The sequence below is a fragment of the Charadrius vociferus genome, unplaced genomic scaffold, assembly GCF_000708025.1.
Source record: "Charadrius vociferus isolate BGI_N301 unplaced genomic scaffold, ASM70802v2 scaffold72, whole genome shotgun sequence".
Classification (NCBI taxonomy): Eukaryota; Metazoa; Chordata; class Aves; order Charadriiformes; family Charadriidae; genus Charadrius; species Charadrius vociferus.
The window spans coordinates 8,617,865-8,638,039 of NW_009647830.1; the positions used below are offsets into that span (position 1 = coordinate 8,617,865).

The 20,175-nt window shown below is 36.6% G+C and overlaps 1 protein-coding gene across 1 annotated transcript in view; it reads right to left on the reverse strand.

Moving 5' to 3' along the window:
• Positions 1-341: 341 nt before the first annotated feature.
• The window catches only part of PTPRQ (protein tyrosine phosphatase, receptor type, Q), a 108,986-nt gene continuing 89,152 nt past the window's right edge, over positions 342-20,175 (reverse strand). The window contains exons 36-45 of the mRNA XM_009882671.1: positions 16,893-16,919; positions 16,139-16,220; positions 10,996-11,086; positions 9,513-9,589; positions 6,875-7,009; positions 6,637-6,762; positions 4,390-4,538; positions 2,504-2,639; positions 673-796; positions 342-379 (exon numbers count right to left, since the gene is read on the reverse strand). Coding sequence (XP_009880973.1) covers positions 342-379; positions 673-796; positions 2,504-2,639; positions 4,390-4,538; positions 6,637-6,762; positions 6,875-7,009; positions 9,513-9,589; positions 10,996-11,086; positions 16,139-16,220; positions 16,893-16,919 — 985 coding nt within the window. The remainder of the gene's footprint in view (positions 380-672; positions 797-2,503; positions 2,640-4,389; positions 4,539-6,636; positions 6,763-6,874; positions 7,010-9,512; positions 9,590-10,995; positions 11,087-16,138; positions 16,221-16,892; positions 16,920-20,175) is intronic.

Consider the following 20,175-nt stretch of genomic DNA (forward strand, 5'->3'; position numbering starts at 1 on the left):
TTTTTACATCATATTTGGCTCATTTTTCTTCCTTTACAAAGATAACTGGAAAAAAGGAATATGTTCAAACACACTGTCTATTTAAATACATACTGAATGCAGTATTCATATAACACCAGAAGCGCAGTCTGTGCAAAAGTACTCCAAATCATTATTGCTCAGTGATCTGAATAAAATACTTTAACATATTTGTGAAGGCACATTGATAGAAGAAAAGCTGTTTCAATCATCTGGTTTTGTTTTAATCATCAAAATAGGGGAATTCACTTTGGCCCCTGTGCTTAGAAAAATATGACTTTGACTTTCAAAATCTCATTAGCTTTAATATTTAATCTTAGTATTTACATGGTAGTTTCTTCCCATTCAAGCTCCACATCACCTACAAAAGAAACAGATACATTCCATTAACTTGCCTTGTAAACAAATAGTAACTAATGGCAGATAACTGTTTTGGCTGAATTTTTTAAATTTTAAACCTTGCAAGGGAAAAAGTGGAAAGCTTGAGCAATGACTATTACCATGAAGGAGACTAAAGGGCAGCAAAACGCTAGAAAATTGCACTTCTGAGGCCAAAAAATGCATGTCAAAGTATTTGTTTCTACTTCTTAGTCTGGACAAGTCAATGCACCTGCTATGAAAAAATAATATTTGAGACAATCTGTATCTCCATACCTTCCATGGCATCCAGAGAGTCCATCTTTTGCAGTGCTGAATAATTTACAAAACATATGGGCTGACTACTTCCCCTGCTTGTCAACAGATCCAATACACATTGATGCAAAAATATATATTGTGCCTGTAAGACATGATTTTAAAGATGCTTGATTAGAAGAAAAATGTAATTCTAATACAAAAAAAATTTTAAATGTTTTGTATAACATTTAGATGTTCTCAAAGTAACTGCAGTTTAACCCAGAAATCTCAATACTTTGATGATCTCACATATGCCTGATCTGATTTAATTCACTATGAGGCACAATGCATTAAAATTTCTCAAAACATGTTAATTCTTATGCCCAGTAAGATACATGAAATTAGACTAATCACAACTGAAACTAATAGGTTCTTACACAATTTTCTGTAAAGGTTTCTTCAACGAAAAGTTGTTTGATTACTTTTTGCCACTAGATTCAGACTGAAGAAACCAAACCACATGAATGTAATCTTTAGATAAGAATTTTTTCCTCTTTCTAGCATAGAGAAAACCAGCAGGGTGCACTCAAATGCAAAAGTTCAAGTAAATCTACATGTTCTAGGAGCACACACCATTGCTAAGAGCAAAAAACCACATTATTTCTAGGGATACTTCTTAGACTGTAGCATCATTTTTAACAGAATGTAATGCAAAAAGCGGGCTCCTAAAGCTAATCTGACACTTCCAAGGACATAAAGTAACTCTGGGTAATGATTACTAAAAAGAGAAAAAAAAAAAAGGCTGTGTAAGAATGAAATAAAAGCATGAAAACAGATAGAAAGAAAATAAATGGATTAAGCATATCTTCATGCAGGAGAAGGACTGGGTACGTAGAAGCAGAAAATGAGCCAAATCACATATTCGTTTAGGTTGGAGGGGACCTCTTGGGATCACCTAGTGCAACCGCCACTGCTCAAGCTGGGTCAGCTAAAGCACATTGCCCAGGACCTTGTCCATTCACAGATGGAGATGACCAAAATAACTTAAACTTATTTGACTTTTGCAAGGGTAAACACATTAGTGTACTTTTTCTGCTCAATTTTTTTTTGTTTGTTTGTTTCAGAGCTGCCATCAGTTTTCAAGTGTCTCAGATTTATAAGAGAAATTTGTTTACATGGATATGTTTTAGGGTCTTAGCTCCAGAGCCACAGGTAATTTAAACAGACTTTCGCAGGCCCCTGCAGTATGCAGTACCATTAGGCTTTTCAATAGCTTGCTTACTGAAGCAATAACATGGCATTACTTCAAACTAGCCCTTGTACTTGTCTGGGCAAGATGATAAACTTTAGCAGATCCACTAGACAAATATGGATCTCTAGAATAAAGGTCTTAATTTTCAGTGGAGTTTAGATTGGTTTTTCCAGTCGAGAATGAGGTCAAAGGTAAATGAATATTTAAAAGTATGGAGGACTATGCTATACATACAAAAAAATACAGTTAAGTAGTAAATAAAGCCAAATTAAGTAGTGTATGAGCAGATCCATCTTTTTATTTCACACCTGTTCTTCACCCAAAACTTGAAATGAACTTTCTCAAAGTCTGACAAATTATGATTTAGGTTCTAAAAATTAAATATCTTAGAACTCATTTCAGCACTTGTCAAGACTTTGCCTGCCAAATATACTTAATAAGTAAAAAGAATACATTTGCACAATGCTTGAAATCCAGATAGACCCAGGATCTGGTAGAAAATGTATTAGGCAGCCGATTGTTAAGACCTTTCTAGTCTTGTTTTGTAGGAAATCAGATAATCAGATGACTAATTTTTTAACAGCAGGAGAACAGAATAGATAAATATATAAATCTTACCAGATTCTGTACCATACACATTCTTTCACTTCTTAACTCAGCTACAAGTCCATAGATATCCACAAAATCATGGTCATTTACATGTTGGGTTAAATGGTCAAGTGCAATATAAACACCTGTTCTTCCAACACCAGCACTGCAAACAATACACAAGTTTTAATGTTCATTTTTTTAATATAAAGTATTTTCTTAGAATATTCTGGTTAAATTAATTTTATTGTGAAAATAAAACTTCAGAAAAAATTAAATCTTTTTCACTGTGTGTGTTTGTCTCCTTGTTGAATGAAATCAAGCGAAATTTGGATTTGAGCCATGTTCTGATTTTGATTTTACAAGGGGTTGGATTGGACAAATAAGATATAACTAAACCAAAGCTGCATATGTGGAAAAATAGTCCTACAGCTTTTCTGTGAATTTTCTGGAGCTCACTAATTCAAAGAAAATATCGCAAGATTTTTTTAAATCACACCTGTATTCTGTGATGCTATTTTTGAAAGGAGGATGTGTGCAAAACATACTGGTAGCTTTATTTCAAGGTTTGAAAACGAATAGGATTTTCTCAAAATCACTATCAGACTTCTCTGCAATTAGTGTAATAAATGCAGAGCATATCACTGCAGATAATCAGGAAATGCATAGCAAAACTCCCTTGAACCTGCAAGATCTAATGAGCAGAAAGTAATTAATAAGCTTTCTGGCTATGAGAACACATACTGCTGCTTTATAACACTGAGAATGAGAGCACAGGTGGAGTATCTGGCCCATGCTGGCTCCTTTATGTGTCTGTGTTCTGAAAAGGCGATTCATTGCAAAGGGGCCCCAGAGCACATAAGTGTCCTCAAAACATGAAGACAGTGTAGTTCCCTCCAGTAACAGTCTCTCTGGCCCCTGCAGAGGGAAATGTCAAACTGTCAGTGACAAGGATATCAAATAAAATAAGGCTTTATCACTCATTGTGGGTGGCACCTGTAGGGCACTGAGGACAAATAAAAATTTAACTCCCATGCACGCTAATCTTGGACTTGATGATCTTAAAGGACTTTTCCAACTATCTATAACGGGACAGTTAGGGAACAGATTTGTGGCACCAAACCCAGCTTTTCCTTCCACATATTTCCAGATTCACGCTGAGTGAGAATGAAGCAAAGAATCAATAGCAGACCTCTGAGTTCAGATCACTATTTTGGAGTATGCCCACTCAGTCGGTGGGAACACTGACCTGCATATAAAATGCAGCCACACTCACCACCTTCTTGAAGACTTAGCCCTCCCCACACCCTTACTCTTTGAAATAGCCGTTTAAGAGTGTTGAGTATGAAATCAATGGGAACTATGACAGCTGAACACCTCTGACCACCAGACCATATATTTAAGAGCCTAAATATAGGTTTTAGCTGTTTACAGGCATCCAAGCTTAAAATCTGGCATATGCAAACCCTTATTCCTATTTGTCATTCTCTGTGGCTCCCAAAGTTTCCCTCTTGATATGTGACATGTACATTTAAAATACAATTTTTAATACTTATTTCTTAAGAAGAGCTATAATTATCATAGAAGTAATTCAAATCAACATGTCAGTTGCTATTCCTCTTCTTACGATAAAGAGGAAGATTGAGATAAATCCAGCAGTACCTTATGGTAATTGTTGAAGTAACGATTCCACTGACATCACCTCAATGGTATTTCCATGAATGGAAGAACAGACACACTGGCATTTTACCTCCTAGAAAGGACTAAGGAGCACTGCTAGAACAACCTTCACTGCTGTCCATACTTGAACCAGACCTGTGCACTCAGTTTGCATTGTTCTTCTGGCAACTTCCCTAAGCATTAATATGCACATGAAATTCTAAGATACTAAATGATGATTTGGTGAATATGCTTACCTGCAGTGAACCACCATTGGTGTATTATCATGTGCTCGACTTGCACGGATAAGTTTTACAAAATGGATAATTGGTGCAGTAGTTTCAGGGACCCCATGTTCTGGCCAAGACGTAAAGTTACACTGCCGCACCATCATGCAGTCTCCATGCTGAAAAATATAAAATAAGACAGTATTTTCAGCAGAAATGTGACAGACGATCTGGTAAGCTGCATGCAACCTTCTCAGCAATTTAGTGTAAAATAGAAAGGCAGAATAGCATACTAATTATAAGATGTACTTGTGTCAAGGCATAGTTTGTTATGCACAGATCTTATGGCAGGTTTTTTGAGAGATGGCATCAAGTCCATCTTTCAGGAAGTATAAATGACTTCAACAGTCACTCTCCCTCTGACTTCAGTCACTATATCAATGTAATTTGTAGATTACGGGTTGAAGCTTCTATAGCTCATTTATAACTTTAGTGAACTGAGACAACAAATTTATTTAGGGAAAAGCAACCATTCTAAGACTGATTTAATGTAATAAAGGCAAACACGCATACGTTGGTAAACACTGATATATTTTCTAAGTGTTTGATGTCTTCTCAATCTGAGCAGCAGCAATATTAACTCAAAGACAAGAGCTGGTTATGGTCCAATATCTAAATTAACTATGAAGGACATAAGAATAAAAGCACAGCATCATGCCAAAGGCCTGTATAGACCAACATCCTGTTTCCGAAAGTAGTTAAAGAAAAATTTTAGGGAAAATTCTAAAACATGACAACAACGTATCCATAGTTCCACAGAATATCCTTTCCATTCTTAATAGTTTGTGACGTGAACTGCCTCAGTCAGAGATGGTATCTTGAAATTTAATAGTACTTGTAAGAATTTTTTTCCACTAATTTCTCCAGATTTTATGAAGCCCCGTAAGTTTTTCGTTCACAGTATCTTACAGCAAGGACTACGGAAGTTTAATCAACTTTTGTGTAATTAAACAGTTCCTTTTTTTAGATTTATTTTGAAACAACCACTTGCTCTTTTCATATTGCAAGAAACATTGAACAACTGTGAACAATTATGTGTAGCAAATGCTTTGGGTCTATATTTTTAAAACTGATCAACATAAAACCAAGAGAAGTGACTTTGCATGCAATATGGCAATAATTGTGAATGATTTCCCTCACATATGCTCTTTACCTTCACTGGAAGATCACACAAAATCCATCCATTTGTGAATGGAAGACAAAGTACAGTCTTAAAGCCAGAAATACAGCACATTTAATGAAAGGCTTATAAGGGACATAGCTTCTTGTGCAGGGTAGTTCTTACAATGAAAGTCTTACATCTTATTTTAGCTGAAAGAAAGTTTATCTTATCTCATTTTAAAATGTTCAATTGTCCCGTATTATGTGCCTAACATATCCTGACAGGGTGACCACCGAGACAATCCCCTATCTGCTGTGTTCCTTTTGTCACATGTGCATGACACAGGATGGTAATGCCTGTATTTGGATAGCCGAGTTCAGGTTCTAGGATCTGACTGCACTACATGCAACACATGCCAACGTTAGCAGTGCAAAAGAAGGCTGATTGGGTCATTATTCCCAGATTGCCCATTGCCCAGATTGCTTTCTGAGCCCACCTACTCATCTGACTTAATGCTGGGTGCTAATTTTTCCAAAGACTGGAAACTGTAGTTATGGACCATAACAAAGATGACCATCTATGCTCTAACCCCCACCCCCCCTTCCCAGCACAAAGAGTGGGAGTAATACTGATGATTCTCATTTATATTGGCTGAATCTCCTGGGGGTGGAGGCCAATACGACTGCTGGTACAATGAAAAACAGCTGCACTGCACCAGAGAATCTTGCCCTTTAATCTGAGAGGGACACATTCAAAGGGATTTGTCTGATCCCAGAATGGTTAGGATTACTCCTTTCTAGAAGAGACAACTGAGGTGTCCAAATAGAAACTTCACCTCCCACCAGACCAGAGGTTCAGTAACCTTGATAGGCCCTTCATAGCATGTCAGCCACATATCTGAGCTCTTTGTGACAGAAACTGGAGAAAATTGTCAGGAAAAAAAGTAACAAACCCAGGAATGAAAACAAAAGGCAGGAAAACCAGGCAGTACAATACATATGCATTAAAAGAGTAAAAGAATAATATTGAGGTATAGTTGGGTGGGATGGAACACATCTGATGTTCTTTGAGGTGTTGGATGGGTTTTATTAAATCAGCTTCCAATTCTGGCTTACCCTTTCAATTTTAAGATCTCTGATGGTCCAGTCTATTTGAATATCTTCCATCAATTTAGTAATCACTATATCCCCAAACACAGTAACTGGTTTATTATCTTCTGGCCAGTACTGATGACATCTTATCTGCAGGGAGATGATTACTAATTAACAATGATCATATTATAATCTTGACAGAAACTACATACAAAATTTCCAGTTATATCAAATCGTGTTAATTGGTACACTGGTAACTTACCCGTCCTTTTTCAAAACATTGTGTAAGCATCACAAGTGTTTTTGCTCTCGTCTCCCACACCATTCTCCAGAAATCGCCCACTGTTCCTGGTAATGGTCCCTGTGTTGCAATAAACTCATTTGGACATAAATAACCCTAAGAAAAAGAAAATACTTAATACATAATGGCTGGCAAGGAAAAAAAGAGTTTGCATGTGACTCACAGTTGTGCCTGTAGCTATCATGCCTAAGGCTAGAACCTTGTCAGACGTAGGAAATGAATTAGCATAGGCCTGGCTAATCATTGTGTGGCAGATGGCCTTGGAAACCTAAAGAAGTAATGGCATTTTTTCCACCGTGTAGATCAGTTATGAACTAATGCTCTACTAAAGTTTGGGAAATGCCATCCCAATAGAAATGTATTTATCAGAAAAATTACAGGGACATCAGGTCAGTAATTCCCATTTAAAAATATCTAAGCCTTCATACCAGCCTAACTGCAGATCCAGCCAGAGGCTACCAAGAACTGTGTCAGGGAGAAGCCAACAAAGTAGAATCAAATCGTGCTAAGGAGCACCGGAGCCAGGGAAGCTACTAAGGAGCGGTCTGAGAGCTAGTGCAAGCTACACACCACACTGGTGACATTGTCCTTCCAGTGATCCTCAGGGATCTGCTGTAACTTAGGGATGGAGTTTACTCACACAAATGATCTCTCATAAAAGGTCTTTGAGAAACCTACTGTAGGGATTGACTTTTATTTTAGTGTTCGATTCTACTGTTTAGTTAATCTGTAAATTGATGTAAAACTTGGGGAGAAAGAAGTTTGTTGAAAAAAATCTGTGTAAACGCTGTCAGTGCATGGGTTCTCGTGGATCTGTTTTCTCAAAGAAACTAAGCGTATCCTACAGGAACTCTATGTACTACAGAAGGTCTAAAATAACAACAATGGCAATAATAGCAATAAATTTATGCTGTAGAGCTAGCAGTCTATAATATCACAGACTTCTGCTTATTGCTCAAAACAACTGACACAGTGGTTTATAGCACCACCGAAGGTCCTTGTTGGAATTATAGCCCTATAATTCACAGCTGCCTGCTACTTTTTCTGTCTATAATATACAGAACAGGTGGCGGTGAGAAACTATGTTAATCCTCCCTAGTTTAAGAGTGAGGTGAGAAACTGGAACTCAGGGATGTAAAGCTCACAGTTCGGTTACCGACTTTTTCTGGCTTAACCAATGAAAATAAAAGTAGTATCCAGGTTCCCATTTTTTAAAACTATATACCAGATCTCACTTTCCCTCTCTTTATAGGTATGCATATGTATACACACCCAGATAAATAGGTAGGTAAATATACACACACAGACATATTGTATATTTACAGGTAACTGCATGCATATATCTACACATCCACAAACATGGAAAGTGAGAGCATATAAAGGGCAAAGCTTGAGCCCTGAGAAATGGTAACATTACAGCCGTCTATTCACTGATGAAGAGTGACCTAAAGCGAGATGCCTGTATGCAGTAAAGACATGCAAAATCTTAGCGGGCAACACTCTGCAGCTGGCTTTTGCTGCAGCTTTTTGGAAGTTGCCATTACTGTTCTCTGCTAAGCCTTGACACACCAGTGTCAGGAAGGGTAAAGGCGAGGCCATGCTCCAAGCTGTCTGGTCTCCTCAGCAGTTCTGTGTGTAGTCCCAGACTCAAGTAACAGCATGGCACGGCTCTTCGTTCCTGCTACCTGTCAGAATCAGGACATTCCACATAAAGTGAATAAACAGCTTTTGCTTATGAGAAAGGAAGATGCTGTTAAGACACCCATTCTCACCTCTACTGCTTATTCCCTGTGAATGTCTCTTCGCTACCTAGAAGTAACTCTACTCGCCATTGTGTCTTCTGTTTAGACTACAGTCTGCATGTCTTGCTATGTGCTTAAATAGGGCTTAGTGCAAATGAAGTTTTGACCTCACCTGAGACCACCAGCCACTTCTACAACAAAATAAATGCATAATTATGAGTGATACTTTGATCTTAAATGGAACAAATGAGATAGGCAAGAGTGGAGAAGAATAATATAGACAAAGAATTTACTGAGAACACAACTAGAAAATGGAAGGTCTCAGAAGAAAGCTGAGGGTTAGGAGTACAATACTCATTTCTTCTTCAAGAAGCCTATTTGTATTTTCCTCCATCATAACTTTCACAACATAATAAGAGGCATACCAGTCCTACTCACCAAAATTATTAGCCATTTCTATGAAACTTTTAAGTTCAGTTATCTTTACTTTGTCCTGTTCATATACAATAGCTCCAACTCCTGAACCAAGAGACAAAATAATGCCTGTCTCTAATCAACTGACCTCAGTGGGAGTTTCACTATTGTCTTTAATAATAATGTTATAAAACAATTTATAGAAAGGAATTTGCTGGACACAGTTTTGATTACTACTGAAAATCATCGCTTATCAATGAAAATGGGGTAATTTATATTTTTAACTAGTCATGTTCAATGCCACAGGAGTCACTTGAACCATGCCATAGCACCAGTAGCTGTAGTGAATGGAAGAAAAATTATGATCCTGTTGTTGCAAGTTATTTTTGACTCTTTCTACCAGAAAACAAATATAGTAAAAATGCGAGAGACTTTCCACTTACAGACACATAGCTGGCATTAATGTAGTCAGATCCAGGAATACCAGCGTCAGGCATCAGCTTTACTCTGTTGTTATTATCTATCATGGAAATAAAGTCTAGTTAACGGAAAGATTTGTTCAAAAACCATATATGCACATAACAAGTGTTCCTAGAGTGCTAAGAAATCATAAATAATGTTATTGTTGTTAATCTAACAACAGCTGACATAGTTAAACACTAATTATAAATGCAATTTAACCAATTTTCGTTACTGTGTGGTCATCCTTTAATGTTCCAGACATATTTTAATATAATACTTTTTTATTAAAATGGTGAACATGCCAAACCATCAAATTTGACATATGTACGGGAGGACGCTCTGCCTAAAAGTAGCCAGTGGAGTTTAAGCTGTGCTGTTCTAGCACAGACAACCTCCATGTGAATCAGACAGCAGGGTCAGGGGTCTGACAGTCTTTCCTGTGTACCTGCTGTCCAGGTCACAGCTCTGAGCCAGATCCTGGCACTTTTACAGACGTTTACTTCTTTTACATAAGGTAAGCTCATTATTACAGAAAAAAAAAAGACTGAGGGTTTCTGATTTGGTCCTATGGTGTGTATGCAGAAATTACAAAAACCAGGCAAGATGTCATATGGGAATAAGTAAATGCTGAAACAAAATATCCTAGATTTTGATGTTTGGTCCTCAACTTAAAAAAAAAGTTAGAATACAAAGTTAAAGATTCACGAAACTCATCTGTTTATATTTCACTGTGTGTCACAAATATAATTTTTTTAGTGACTGTAACTTAGAGTATGTCTTAAACAAGCCAGTAGATAGCAGGAACAGCTGCTCTGAAAAGTTAACAGCACAGAATGTAGCATTATTAACCAAGGAATGCCATGCTCCCCATCTCACATCACAGCTAATGCCTAAAATAATAATGACATTTCTTGTCTTATTAACTGAAAAATGAAGCAGTGTTGAGTACAGAGAGACAGACTCCTGTCTCCTGTGATAAAATCTAGCCTTGGCTTATAAGTTATCATACAGTCACTCTGATCTGTGGAACCTTTGCAGCACATGTACACGTATCCACAAGAAAGCCTACCCAGGCTCCTGAGGTAGCTGAATGCACAAACATGTGGATTTTATATGTTTTAAAAAAATTACTCCTCACTAAACGGAAAAAAAAAACCCAAGAAAGAACGTTTAAGAGTTTGCTACATGGCTTGAATTACAAAGCTAAGAAACTACTGAGGCTACAGTTTCTTGCACCTGCATATTAAAGCTTGTGAGAGCAGGTTGAAAGCTACTTGCAAATAAAACTGTCTTCAAAAAAACCCAACGAAAAGACAGATCACTTGACATAAAATTATTTCATAACGTGGACATGATTGTTCTGCCATTTCAAAGATAGATCAAACAAAAATACAGTTGCATTCCAAATATCTGCTGCACTATCGAAGGTAGAGAGAAAAAACGGGTATCAGTAAACACACATACATGGTTTTATGTTTGGGAAACGATTCTTAGACCTGTTCCAAGGCAGATCAGCATCAGTTGAAGCAAGGTCTTCAAGAAACTTGGGAAGTTCCTGTAGAGGAATAAATGTTTGTTGGCAAACCTTTGCATTTCACCTTCAGTGAATATAAAAAATGACACAATCACTACAGTAAAATGAAGAACTCTCTAGTTCTGCAACAGAATGCGTTTCTAAGAACAGCTGGAAGCATTGCACCTCACTGTCAACCCCAGCAACATCAGATGCAGTGCTGCAGACAATGCTGTCAAGTTGAACAATTAAAGCTTACATGAACTTTCACCTTTACAAGTCTAGATAAAGTCAGCCTGTCACCTTTTGTAGTTTTTTTTCTGTCTCTTCATGCAGTCGCATGCTTGGTTACCATGCCCTACTGACGCCGCCTTTCTCTTGAATAATGCCTTTTCCTGACTCCTGTAGCTTGGGAGAGTTCTTGCCACAGCATAAGAACTGATGAGAATTTAATTAAGTTGAGACAACTGGCAATTAGCTGTTGTTCACAGGACTGTTAGTGGAAGGGGTGGGAAGAGTTATTTTGGGTTGTACTGCAGTTTCATAACTTTCTATTACTGAAGGGAGGAACTTATTCCTCATACTGAGGAACTTATTTGATGGGGGTGTTTGTGTACATAAATAGGTGTATTTTCCAAAGCTGAGCAAAAGAGTAGAGACAATTGCATAACTTCTTAACAGAGAAAAAGTATCAATGTGATGATCTTGTAGTGGTGATAAGAGAATAGAAAACTCATAGAAAAGCCAGAATTTGTACGTTAATAACTACATTAACTGTAACAGATTTTCCCTTTTTTTCGACAAATGTTATATGCAAGTCTATTCCAACACCTAGGTAAGATACAAATGAAGAGATCTACCTATTGCTTTGAATCAGTACAATGCAAAATTTTGCTGCTTGTGCTGAGTAATCCCTTCCAATTTGCCTTTTAATATTAACAGTTACTCTCTACATGGGCTACTTCCAAAAGTGGGGCAGATAGCCCTACTATCAGGTTCAATGTTAATTATTTTCAAGTGCTCTTTTGCCCAGGCATTTGAGATGACTTGTCTTGTATAAATAAAATTTAATGGGCAACTATTAGCAAATTAATAAATAAATAAATGAAAGAGATAATAAAAAATGGAAAAAGCAGGACTGTTTTTTATTCCAGTGTTTTTCTTTCATTGCTAATTCAAATATTTTGTCAGTGTTATTTGAAGGGTTCCGATATTAAGAATAATTTAATATAAGCTTTAGCAAAATGGTATAATTTAAAAACTGATGTAATAAACCAAGTCAATAATTCATCTTACCTGATACCCTACTTTGTACAATGGATAATGTTTGACATATAAAAGAGAGCTCAAAACCCTTGAACTGTATTATACGCAATATTATCCCATGAGAAATTTGTTTTTCACCATCCGACAAAAATCCTATGGCCTGACACATGAGGACTACTTCACTTCTATAATTACATCCTTGATAATATAACTGCAGGTACTTCTGAACAGGAGGGAAAAGATGGTTTCACAGTGAAAGCATAGGACTTTCAGACAAGGGACCTGACTTCTCTTCCTAGCTTTGACATATACTTCCTTGGGGAAAGAATTAGGGGAAGAATTGCAGAGAACAACTAGATCTCCCTTTGAAAATTAACAAGGGACTAGATCCTATCCATGCCCTTCAAAATCTCTCGTAATATCTATGTTTTCTAGGGATTAAAAGCCTATGATTATGCCCCTTCTGAAAAGAAAGTTTCTGACTTAAATTCACCTTATAAAGAATGGCTGACTTTACATTTATATCTGTATGTTAAAGAATTAAGAAACATAGTTAACAGACATGAAGTAAATACAAAACTAAATGAAGGACTGTAACATACTGTAGAAAAATACCTTTAAAGGCACTCATTATTTTAAAATCTTGTCTTTGAGTCAACCTCTGCCATACTCAAGGCATGTTTCTTTTACCTATTCAGTTGCTTTTGCCTTTTGTCTCATTAATCCCTTACAGTAGTAAAGCCCCACTCCTATAACGGAGCCTAGAGAAAGATCCCTGTTCTCAGACAGAGTAGACTTCTGCGCATTCCTGTCAGGATTTGATTCCTGTCAGAACAGTAAAACACAGCTAAAGGTGGAGATGTTGAAATTTCTCTCTTTCAGAAAGATGAAACTCTCCCACAAAATTTCTGTCATTGAATTTTGCATGAAGGAAGAACATAGACGAAATGCCTATGGGATTTTGCTGGTGTTACAGGCCAGGGGATCCCATATCATGTGCGTGTCATGTGAACTTTAACTTGCCTCATTTGCCTCACTTCCCTGAGTCTTAGCTTGGCAGTTAACTAGTGTAGAAGTAGCACGGTTGTACAGTACGTTGCAGTAGAGATGAAATAGAGAAGCAGATTATGTTTTTGCAATGATGCTTCTATATCTGAACAAGTCCTAAAAGCCTCATACCGATTCTCTGCATCAATATGGATTTCAGTCTAAATGATTATTTTCAGAACTGGGGAAAGACTATTTGGATTCCAAGATTCAATAACAATTTATCATAGAAACCATATTTCTTTGCAGACTCATAAAACTTTGAAATAATTAATTTGCACTTTGTTTACTCTAGCACTTTTATGGTACTGTGGGGACATTTGGACACATTTCATTTTTTTATTTGTGAACAGAACTTATCGTAAAACACTTACAGAAGTATTTCTGTTTCAGTAATTTCCCAAATGTATTGAGAGATACATGGATCATCTGGAAAGCCGGAAGTTTGAATATCAGCTATGTGGTTCCCACCATCAGTTACTGTGGCTCCCTATGGTTTCTTTAACCTTGTCTTTTCTGACAAGACATGGATCCAAATCTATTCTGAGGTCCAGATTCTCTTCTCACCACGTTTACACACAGACCATGCTCACACGTGGACCGAGATTGAATCCTGGAGATCTCTTGGTACAGCAGCTTGGTCAGTCCAGCAAATTAGATGAGACTAGGAGTGTCCCTGGATTCCAAGACTAAGTGAAATGGAAAGAGCCACATTTATGCTAGAAAACGCCAAAACAGGTTTGTTGTCTACAAACTGCCTATTGTAAATGATCCCTAGACCACTTTTTACCTACCAAAACATACCTTGGAATTGTCCAGGAAGACTGCTAGCTGAAACAGTCCAAATTCAAGGCAGGGAATATACTAACAGTTTATTAGTGTAAATTATCATATTCACACGTCCAGTTCCTGGGATAGTTGAATTTACTAGTACTGAGACGGCCAGAGAGCCCAAGCAAGCCCGTGCTTTTAGTTATGTGCTTCAGATACAGGTGTCCATGGGTTTATATTTTGAGCTCATCTCTCCTACACACATAGTAGGAGCCTTGAGTCATTTATGTGAAACTAAAATGATGAATGTGGATGGAAACAACGCAGGTCACAAGGTCTGCTTGGTTTTTGTGTCCACTGCCTGTTCCTGTGCATTGTCATTTCTGATGTCATTTCAAGCACATTGTCAATCCTATTATTCATCTGATAAGACAGGTGCTACAGATACTATAGACGTACTCTCAACCAGGGACCAGACCTACCCTGCAGTTCTGCTTGTCCTTAGACAAGTCATCTCGGAAGATATCACTACAGTCTGCACCACGGAAGCTGAAGCTCAGAGAGAAAAAATATGGAAGCCCAAATGACATATAAAACTGTTGATTATAAGTCGACTATATAATTTAGTTGAATGAGGTCTGAGCTACTTGCATTTGTTTAAATTTGAAATGGATTGCCAAGATTTTGATTTGATAAAACACTATTGTTTAAGTTCTAAGGCATTACAATGCTGTAAGGCTTACCCAATGTGGGTTACACCTACAGAAAGTAATACTAGAAACTTTCCAGTGATGAATGTTAATATGTGAAAATGTTATTGCTAGTAAAACTTTTCATCTGTTCAGTCATGCATAATATAACTATAATCACTCTTGTTCAAGTGAAATAACATTTCTGCTCTTGGAAAAAAAATTCTCCTTACTTTAGTGCTCAGATAATTTTATGGTGCTTTTTATTATTAAATCCAGACCAATTTTACCTAAGGAGCATAACAAAAAAGCCGTAGGAAATACCATTAATCTTTTCACACTTTTGTTGGTTTTCCCTCAGAGACTGAAATATTATAATCTCACAGAAGAAAAGCCAATTGTTGAGTCGTCATTTTTGTTAATCCAACTGGTAAGCAATTCATGGTAAATCTATAAATCCCAAATAATAAAGTCACTGGAGACTGAAAAATTATTTTTGTGAGGGAAAATGACTGTATGTGTTAAAAATGATGATGGTAAAGGTTCTGAAATAACGAGAAGATATTGTTGAGAAAAAAATATGATAGCCATAAAAATGTTACTTAAGGAAAATAGTGAAAACTTTGAGATTTAAATTTGAAAGTATATATGCATTATATTATAGGTAATGTATATTTTGAAAGCTGGTCTTTTTTCAGAAAGACAGACAAGCTTGCTGTGTTCATCTGCTCACATAAGGCGATGGAGGCTATGCACATGGAGGCTATTTTCAAGAGCATGACAAATACAACCTATTATTTGTAGAGGAACAAAAAGCAGATTACCTGCATAAACTTTTTGCTTTCTGCACTGAAACCTATGAAAGAAAAATATTTCCGAGTTCCATGGCAGTATTTCACAGAATAAATATCAGCTGTGTGTTTAGGGTCACCATCACTCAGGAAAACAAGCTTATTTAAAGCAGTTAAATATACCGGTATAAATGTTAGAAAACTATTTCTGAAAAAACATTCTCAGGTAAACTACATATGCATCACTACATATATAAAAGCGTAAATATTATGGTGTTCTTGCAGGGATTGGAGTCTAAAGAAGATCATCTTTTGCTGTCACTTAGGTGAATAATTCTGATCAGGTTGCAGTGTAGACTGCAGAATCCAAATCAGTGTAATATTACTTTCTAAACAATCAACCTGGTAATTGGGTATTGATTATCAAGGCCACAGTCCTTCACGGCCTTGCCTGCTTAAAATGGACATGAAATGTGACACATGAAACGACTGAAGGTCTTGCGATGTTGTGACAACTGCTAGCAACATACCGAAAATTCTTCCTGAAACTTTAGGTTGTTGTTTGTGCAAAGCTCTTCAACATGTTGTAGGAAGGATTTCTTGCTTATTGGCCTGGAAGTAATGACAGAAGAATTAGAAACCTAAGGGGATTTTTATTTTGTCATTCTTTTTATTCTTATTTAACTGCAGTTTATTAATAAATAATGTTTTTCAGTTCAATAGAAACTGATACTGATAGGCAGAAAATTAGAAATTGCTTAAAACGTGCTTATTTGGTTTGTTTTCAGTCACTTCAAACAGAAGCATTTTCTCCCCTTGTTGTTCCCCCTCACCAAATTTTAAATGTTGCTGATGTTAACAATACTGTAGGGTAGGATTGTTTTTATAGGTAGCAGCATTCCAAGGCGAGGTTTTGACATTAATGGAAATTTGTAAAGTTATCATTACATTCTAAAGTACATAATACTTCTTTGTCGCACAGAAAACATTTTATACATTGCAAGGTTTTAGACATATAAAATATTGCAGTGACCTCATTCTCATAATGACATGGTTTTTAAACCCCGAGGAGTTTAAATATCCCTGTATTACTTCCCAAGCTAAAACACAGACATGCAGGCTTCACCCCAGAGAGAGAGAAAGCATTTCTCCAGTTACCATGCAATTAGTCATGCTTTTATGATTTATACGCAGCTTGGAGTTTTTTTCTAATAAACATAGAGGAGGGAACCACACATTGAGACTCACCGATGACCACAATATAAAAATCTTTAATCAACTTACTTGATGGATTTTCTATAACTAAGTAACCTGCAACAGAGATTTTTGTTAAATGTAGCAAGCTGGGAGTTACCAGTAGTGTGCACGTTAATAAGTCTTAGATGAAACACTCAAGTAACTAAAGAACACGATTTATTTCTCTCCTGGATTCAAATACTATTATATGTCAGCTATCTTGGGTGATTGTCTTGCTTAGTTTATATCTCAGGTATTGGCAGATATGGATATGGCAGTTACAGTTTTCTATCATTCTCTTCAGATCATTTTACAGTGCTCTGGGCTCATATAGCCCTGGGAAATCCATATTTCCAGCACACTACTTCATATACATTGACAGGCTTCCTTTTACACTATGTACTCAATATCATTCTTCTAAGGGCCATTTCAGAGCATAAGGATAGGATTCATTTGACTGAACACAGACACCTATTTCTGAGCCAGTCTCTCTAGATTCCTTTTATAATCCATGAAAAGAAATAGGTGTGATTTCATCTCATTTTAAGCAGGTATCTAAAATAAGTCACAAATGAATCATGCTATTGGTGGGTGTGCCTTTACAGAAACCAAAAAGCTATGGCTGTTTTTCTAAAGATTTTTAAAACGAATGCCTGTTTCCATACTCATTTTTACATGTTCACTGCTCTTTCTGGTACATGGCAGTTTTAGAAACTCTGCTATGTATTAAATCTTTAACTTGATGCTACAGCAGGTTCGTGAAGATGCTACAGGAGCTTCTATACTCAAGGGACTTTCTGATGGCTTTGAAACTTGGTCATCATCATTACCTCTGAACCAATTTTAAGAGTGTCTCAGCATTACAGATTGAGAGGCCAAACTTTGGGCACTCAGACTCACAAAGCTTGTGCAAAAGACCAAGCCAAAAAGTTTGAAGTAATACAATTTAAAAGATAACTTGCCCCTTCAAAAAAGCTCTAACTATACCTTTTGTGTGTCTGTCTCTCCAAAATTCATACATTCTTACATACAAATATTACAAAAACTATTCTATAATACAAATACAAATGTCTACTGCTATCATAATTTTAGTAGAAAAGACAACAATTTGCTTTAAAAATACTTGGCTTTATGAAGTTATTCTTAAATATTTAAATTTTAAATTAGATAACAGACTGATATTAATACAATTCTTCCATCATTTATTATTAAGCATCAGAGAAGTTAATTTCAACACTACTAAAGATGCCTTTGTGCTACACACTCTGTTATGACAGTTCTCTTCAAACAAAGCAAACTGGCTATGAAAGCCTTGGGTCAGTCTCACTGGAGTAGAAAGAAGTGTAAGAAGTCACAGAAAAAGGCTCAAACTCAGAGTGCTGGAGATCAGACTGAAGGAGATTTTTAGAATGAAAAAGACGGCAATAAGATGACAAAGCATGCAACTCTATGCAGAATGTTTAGACACCTACCTAGTGCTTATTGTATCACTTATGTTTGTGTTACGTAGCAGAAACTACCCTCTACTAATATTGGCAACATTATAGAGCTAAAGTTTCCTGAAGAAAAAGTATTCTTTTAATAGCTGTGCCAATGTACTGCACTCAAATAGCTTTGTCTTTGAGCAGAAACTAAACTTTTTTTAGGGCTTTTTTCCAGGACAAAATTATAAGCAGTCTCTGCAAAGAAATTACACACTTGTTTTTCCTTCGAATTCAGCTATCTTCACCATAAAACAACAGAAAAAAAAGTCATCTCCCAGTTGACATCCGAGTAATTTTTTGAATACCGCTGGCTTTCCTCCTCTCGAACTGATAGCAATTATGGGCTTACTGCACCTAATTTGCAGTAAGCAAATGTAGTTTGGTCATTAGGGAGCAAACATTCTGTCTATGCTGTACATAAGCAACCTGGGTATGCCATTTAGTGCTTCAGTGCTGAAGGCACACGGATCCCACAGCAAAGAACAAAGGAGACAAGCAGCACCATTAACACCACTTTACTCAACAGTGTGTCCTTTTTTTTGCTTTCACTCAAAGCAGGGAAGTAAAGCACTGAAACAGCTCAGGAAATGAACTAAACAGTGTTACATATGTTGCTTTCTAGTTGCTTTTTAAGATTAATAACAGGTGATTTTTTTTTAAGGCATAATCATATATTATCCTTCACAAGCAGTAAACATTTTTAAAGGAGTGAGGTACCTACAGATTAACACTTTAACCTATCTGTGGGCATTTCAGTGAAGAACTTGATTTTTAGAACTACTGAACTCTCACACTTCTATTGGTAGCAAGTGCACATTGCAGTGGCTTGGCAGCTCAGAAAATAATATGATCTAATTTAAATTCTTATATGAGAATTAATGTCTAACTTGAAGACTGTGGCAAAGATGGTGGCTGTGTTCTGTAAGGGTCTTCAGAAGTGATGAATTTTGTATGATCACTGAAGACTAAAGACTTACAGCTATACTCAGTTTCAGCATCCTCAGACTTCAAAAATCAGTATTTTTTCCAAGTCTCTTAACTTGGAATACGTAATGATAATCTTTCATCAATGAATAAATACTTGTCTACCTGTAATCCCGTTCTCCACATTTCTTTTGTATAAAACATGAGAATATAGATATCACTAGATCTTGATGAGCACAACTTAGAATCAAACCATGAAGTTGCAAATTTCCCTATTGCAGATGGACAATTCCAGATTCCGACTTGTCTGACTTTGAAACTAGGAAAGAAAAACATTCTCTAAGATAAAGAATGCTTTATTGCCTTAAAACTGATTTTCTTTTAAAACAGTGTATTGTTTCATGTGTGGGATTTTTTTGAAGTCTATCAAAAATCTGAATCCCACTCAGATTACTTATGATAGAGCTAGAAAGAAGCCATTTATTTGTGTTGGCAGTGGTAACTGAAGACCATATTGTCACACAGACTCGGCTTTCTCTCTGGGTCAATCGTCTGAAATCCACAGGGAATTAAAACTTCGTCCAAATAGAAAACAAAAGAAATGAGTATGTAGGCAAAAGGCTTAACTCATAAGCACCATTGACACTTCCTAGGAACAACGGAGGAACTAATTTTTAGCAAGTTAATTGAAAGCAATATGGAGCTTAACCCTTCCTAAATATTAAAGGCCTAAGGAAAGAGAACACATGGTCATTTCTTCCATTGTACCAGGACACGTACATTCATAAACCTTGTACTCCTGGGATATAAAGCTCAGGAAGCCTATTTTTGATAGTTGATTAGTAAAGGGAAACTTGAAGAAAAAAGCAAGGCAGGAACCATGCCTATCCCCACTCAAAGAAAGAAGAAACAGGTTGATCTAG